Raw genomic sequence first — 6,199 nt, 5'->3', positions numbered from 1 at the left:
GTGTGTGTGTGTAGGTAGGTGTGTGTAGGTGTAGGTGTGTGTAGGCAGGTAGGTAGGTGTGTGTGTGTAGGTGTAGGTGTGTTTGTGTGTGTGTAGGTAGGTAGGTGTGTAGGTGTGTGTCTAGGTATAGGTGTGTGTGAGAGAGTGTGCGTGGGCGGGAGAGTGAGAGAGAAAGAGATTGTTTGTTTGTTTGTGTGTGTGTGAGAGAGAGAGTTTAGTGTGGTGGGGTGACCTGTAGCGCTGAATGCAGGCATATTGAACATGCGTACACAGCCTTTTCATACCTGATCAAGCTGAAGTTGTGTTATTCTTTGGGACATCAAGTCTCCCAGTTTAATCTCTGCGTATGGATAGCTGTTGCTGGGGCCTGATTGTTGAGTCAGGGTGGACTGTACCTCTTTCAATGGGAAATTGACCATTAGCTCCTGCAAAAAGAAGTTATAATATAATTGAAGTTTACATTGTCTAAAGTAACTGCTTCCAACAGCATGTTGAAGTTGCCCCATTCGGGGTAGGGGTTGAGAATGGGGTTGGATAAATGGAACAGTCAGTTCATGGAGGGGGAGTGGTAGGAGAAATGTGAAAAAAATCTTGCCTGACAGGCATCCTCATAGCTGCTTCTTGCTTGACAGGATCGTTATATCCCACCTCATCCATTATTTGGCTAAGAACAGAATCTGGGACTGTTTTCTTTTGCTGGAACTCGTTTTTTTTCAGATTCAAATATTACTTCCCTATCAGCCTATCTCCCGGTGTGGAAATGGAGCACAGATTCCCTGTGATATGCTTTCCAGTTGGAAGTGAAGGAGTTGTTTAATAGGACTCCAGTTATGTCTGTGTTAACATGATTATTCCTAAAGAATATCTGACCCATTTATGTCATGTGACCCCCCACCCTCATCCACCTCACCAGGGAGGCTGAACAAAATGAATATTCCAAGATCATAATCATGTTTCTATGGTAATGAAGCATGAGGGGAGATGCAAAGAAGACTGATTTGAATGATAATAGGTCCAGGATTTGATTGCCCTCAGGACAGAAAATGTGTCCATCATTCACGGAGTTATCGCTCATAGCATGTCCCTAATTTCCTGTGAGCTTTTGTTTTTGCTCCAACTTTTAAAAAGTTGTTAAACAGTGTTGTTGCAATTCGTCATGAATTATCAAACACATCTTTGAGAAAATATAATAGCTGGAAATGGATAAATGATGACATTGTAATAATTCCGAAGCAGTGTCTGGCTCACATGTGATTATGCAAAGGAGGTGACTGTGGACTAGACAATGAGAAATACATCTGATAAGTCTGGACACTGAAAGTGTAAGAGGTGCAAATGTTCAATCACGAGAAAGATGCTGTGGACTTTGTACACAGGGGTAATAAAGTCTATTATTTAACTACTGGGAGGGATGAGTCAATTATTCAGTGCTTTTTCTCAACCACCAGGCATCTCAACATATTTTACAGCCAATTAAGCAGTTTTTGTCACTGTTGTCGGAAATACAGCTGCAAATTTTCACACCACAAATACTGATCAGATAATCTGCTTTTTGTGATCTTGATTGAGATAAGTATTGGCAGAATAATGAGGATAATTCCTTTGGCTGTTCTTAAAAATAGTGGCATCGGATATTCTACATTTAGCCGAGGAGGTATTAATGGTCCGCTGTTTAATGTCTCATCCTTAAGACAGATCATGCAACAGTGCTCCCGCAATACTGCAGTAGAATACCATTCTTGATTTTTGTGCTCAAATTGATGGGCTTTCTGCACCAGAAATATTTTGCAATTATTCAAAGTCCTGGAATGGGATTTGGACTCAGAATCTTGTAGTTCAGGAGCAATTCTACTACCAACTGAATCACAGCTGACCACAAACATATATTGGTCACGGTCAAATAGAGGAAATGGGTGAATATTCTGGAATTTTATAACATCATCTGTGGGGATTGGGAACTATTCATCAGCATCTTCCCTTTGATAATTCAAAGGGCAGGTGGAACTCGTGATAGAGCAACTGATACATGGATTGTAGAGGCCCTTGTGGCACACTGATATTGTCCCTATTTCTGACCCAAGTTGCCTGTGTTCAGTTCTACCTGCTCCAGCAGTGTGTAATAATATCACTAAATGGGTTGATTAGAAAATGTCTAACATGGACTGTGGGACGAGACTGAATGCATGGCTCGACTCTGTGATAGGGCTGAATGTACATGGAGTGGGCTTAATGGCCCTTTAATTGACTGAAAATATCTTTAGCAACTTACATGTGTCTCCTTGTTCAGGAAATTGAGTCCATTCTGGTTGACAGCCAGAATACAAGGGGCAACAATTGCACTGTTGCTGCTGCTCTGAATGTAGAAGAACGAGGATCCAAACATGGGGAATGCACTCACAAGCCCTGTGTGGAAAAGAAAGAGAATCTAATCACTGTCACCAAGTGAGAATCTGCAAATCAATCTCTATTCACACAGTGAACCTCAAAGAATGAGTGAGGGTATTTGGAATTACTGGATAAAAATACATGGTCCAAACTATTATCACAAGTTAACTGGGAAAGTGCACCCATAATCATGCACCAGTGTCCCACAAGTCATAACGCAATGTTTAAGTATATAAAAAACCCAGTAAGACCACCAAAACCCAATTTGTCTGACTGACTACTACCCAGGACCAAAGCAAACCATACCGCGTTGCTTCAGTTACAGTAGAAATATATCTATTGATTGCAACATACTTAACTTTAACAAGAACAATAAAACAAAGGGGCTCTCATTTATTCAACTTAAACTATACCAATTTAATCACAATTAACACAGACAAAAGACAAACAATTTATCACATACACTACACGTGAACGAGAATACAGATAGGGGAAACAAATTCAAAAGACCAAAGGTCCAGACCACAAGTTCTTTCTCTTTCATAATCCTTTTGATTTTTGCAATGGTGAGACACTGTTGTCTGTACAACTGATGGGCATCCCACAATTAAAATGGTTAATCAGGTGAACTTTCCTTGGCATGTCTGACCCATCCCTCTCAGTTCTGAACTCACCCCATCCCTTCCATCCCAGAACAACAGTAGGGTAAGCCTTGTCCACACTTTCCACCCCATTAATCTTTAAAGGATCATTTTTTGGTATCTCTAGCAGGATACCATCACCAAACACATCTCCTCCCCTCCACTGTTGTAGTGGACAGGGACCTTTCCCTCTGTGACACCATGGACTACTCTTCTATCACTCTAACATTTCTTCACTTGCCCAGGTACATTTTCACTCAATTGCAGAAACTATAACATTTGCCTATTCAACTCCATACATCGCCATTCAAGGCCCCAAACACACCTTCCAGGTGAAGCAGCATTTTACATTCTTTGAATTAATTCATGGGATGTAGACGTGACTGGCTGGGGCAGCATTTATTTTCCATCCCGAATTGCCCAGAGGGCAGTTAAGAATCAACCAATTGCTGTGGGTCCGAGTTACATCTCGACTTAGAACAGGACTCAAATCCTGCGTGGGTTTCTTCCGGGTGCTCCGATTTTCTTCCACAGTCCAAAGATGTGCAGGCTAGGAGGATTAGCAGTGGGAAATGCAGGGTTACAGGGATAGGGTAGCGGGGTGGGTCTGGGTGGGATGCTGTTCGGAGGGTCAGTGTAGACTCAATGGGCTGAATGGCCTGCTTCCACACTCTAGGGATTTTATGAACACCAACAGGCCATTGCTCCGCTTGCACTTCTTATAATCTAGTCCACTGTTTTTGTTGCTCACAATACAGTCTCCTTTACGTTGGCGATACCAAACAGACTACTCTGATCACATGGATAACTCTGACCTTCTAGTTGCTTGCTATTTCTATAAACGACCTTGCTTCCTTGCTAACATTTCTGTCCGAGCCTTCTATAGTGTTCCAACAAAGATCAGCATAAGCTGGAGGGACAACACCTCATTATCCACTTTGGTACTTTACTGCCTCTAGGACACAATATTGAGTTTCACAACTTCAGAGTATGACCTCCATTTTTCTCATGATGCCATCCTCTCTTGGCTGTATCTTGTTTATGTCATGTTGGCTTTGTTCTTTGCAGTGTGGACCCATTTTCTTTGATAGACGTCTAACATTTACACAGATTTTACATATCTATCACTTGTTTACCATCATTTTCACTGTCCTTGTCACCCTCATAACTTGCTCCTCCTCCCTTCTGTCAATAGCATAAAAAACAGCATTTTCCGGCATTCAGTTCTGAAGAAAAGTCACACTGGACTTGAAACATTAACTCAGTTTCTCTCTCCATAGGTGCTGCCAGACATGCTGACTTTCTCAGGGAGTTCCTCAGTACCTCATGTAGCAAATTAGGCTAAATTATTTGTCACAGTACTAACATACTTAGTCACCATGCACTGAGTGAGGGTTGACTCTTACCAAGCAACTGGGCTCTGGCCTGGTGAGAGCTGAGGGCCTGAACATGTTGGATATTCTGTGTCACCATGTTCAACCAGGATTGTGGCCGCTGAAATTGGTAAATCTGTGGAGGGATGCAATCCTGCACCTCACGGCTTAGAGAAACAGAAAACGATAAAGTAAAAGTTTCATGCAGTGAGGAGTGGCAACTTATTTTTTAAAAATGTAAAATTTATCCTGAATATTTACCAAGCAGAGCTCCAAAGGTGTTTATGGGTCTGTGACTTTACCAAACCCCACCATGGTTATTCAATCCTCCAAATTGCCCTTAGTTGTCTGGGACGTTGGAGCCTCAGAGATTGACTCACCCAGGAAAATTCAGGAGAGGCATTCAGCAGAGCTGGGTTTTGTCACGTGTCTTACGAGTTTGGTTGCGATTAAAGAGATGTGGTTCCTGTGATGCTCTACTTGAATTCAAATTTAACATAAACTAGTGAACTCCAGTGTTGATGCTCTTGAGTAGTCTAAGATATGGAATGTGCTTGATGTGTTTGGCTGCCATGTTGACCTGTGCTTTCAAGGCTGCTTGTAGCAAAGGTTAATTAATTGGTGCCCAATATCATGTATCTGGTGCTTTCTGTGCTGGCAGAGTGGCACAGGGATAAGCCGAAAGTCTGCTTCATATCATTTCAGCTGTAGCAGTCACAGCAACATTTGAAACACAAAGTAGAGCTAGGATTTTATATAGAACATGCTGGAAAAGCAATTATTGTCAAGTTCATCAAGACTGGCCTTCCCAACATAATTGTTTCCTAGACAGGAACAGGAAAGTTTTGATTGAGCTTCTTCGAGGAGCTCCTGCACTGCCTGCTGGCAGGTTCAATATACAGTTTATGCTCCTTCTGTACAGTCCCATTAAGTACTCTCAGGTGCAGATACAGCATGACGTAGTTACCATACATGTCCCTCTGCACTGTCCCACTTAATCAGTCTGTGCAGTTGGCTTCATAATATTACTCAACTGCTAAACGTTCAATGACTGTACATTATGAACACCAACACGCAGAACTCCAGCCACCATATTGGTACAAATGAAAAAGGCATCACATTCATCCAAGTTCAATTGTATACAAAAAATCCACTGCCCACAGTTTCATTGATTTTCAGGATTGTGCCTTTATAGTATAAGTTAATGTCTTAACGTAGTATGAAATATAACGTTGGAAGGATGCCATGAGTTAAATTTCTGGAGAATCTTTGCACAGGTCTACCTACTCTATAAAAACCAAAAGAACTGCAGATGCTGTAAATCAGGAACAAAAACAAAGTTGCTGGTAAAGCTCAGCAGGTCTGGCAGCATCTGTGAAGGAGAAAACAGAGTTAACGTTTTGGGTCTGACCCGAAACGTTAACTCTGTTGTCTCCTTCACAGATGCTGCCAGATCTGCTGAGCTTTTCCAGCAACTTTGTTTTTGTTTTTTTTCTACCTACTCTGTGCCTATTAAAGATTGCTGTGATTAACTCACATGGTAGGCAGATACAGACTGTCTTTTGCCCGTTGTTGCAGAGCTGCCAACTTTGACGCTTGCTGGAGCTGACTCTCACTCATCGTATCCTGATTCAGTACATGGAAGAGTCCTTTCAGGTAATCTGGAACAATCTTGATAATAAAATAAACATTATATGAGTTATTTACAGGTAGAAATTGTGTAAAACAAATATTAATCTCACTTGACTAGAAGCTGAAGTTTATTTTGCATCATGATCTCTCAGTACTTCTGATCACCTG

General features: G+C 41.6%; 1 protein-coding gene across 1 annotated transcript in view; it reads right to left on the bottom strand.

Moving 5' to 3' along the window:
- Nucleotides 1-278: 278 nt before the first annotated feature.
- Nucleotides 279-6,199, bottom strand: part of myo15aa (myosin XVAa) — a 174,653-nt gene continuing 168,732 nt past the window's right edge. Inside the window, exons 46-49 of the mRNA XM_048609721.1 lie at nt 5,937-6,070; nt 4,433-4,566; nt 2,270-2,403; nt 279-425 (exon numbers count right to left, since the gene is read on the bottom strand). Of these exons, the coding sequence (XP_048465678.1) occupies nt 279-425; nt 2,270-2,403; nt 4,433-4,566; nt 5,937-6,070 (549 nt within the window). The remainder of the gene's footprint in view (nt 426-2,269; nt 2,404-4,432; nt 4,567-5,936; nt 6,071-6,199) is intronic.

Source organism: Rhincodon typus, chromosome 21 (assembly GCF_021869965.1).
Source record: "Rhincodon typus isolate 14 chromosome 21, sRhiTyp1.1, whole genome shotgun sequence".
In the NCBI taxonomy this organism is placed as follows: Eukaryota; Metazoa; Chordata; class Chondrichthyes; order Orectolobiformes; family Rhincodontidae; genus Rhincodon; species Rhincodon typus.
This window is presented reverse-complemented; position numbering and strand designations above follow the sequence as displayed.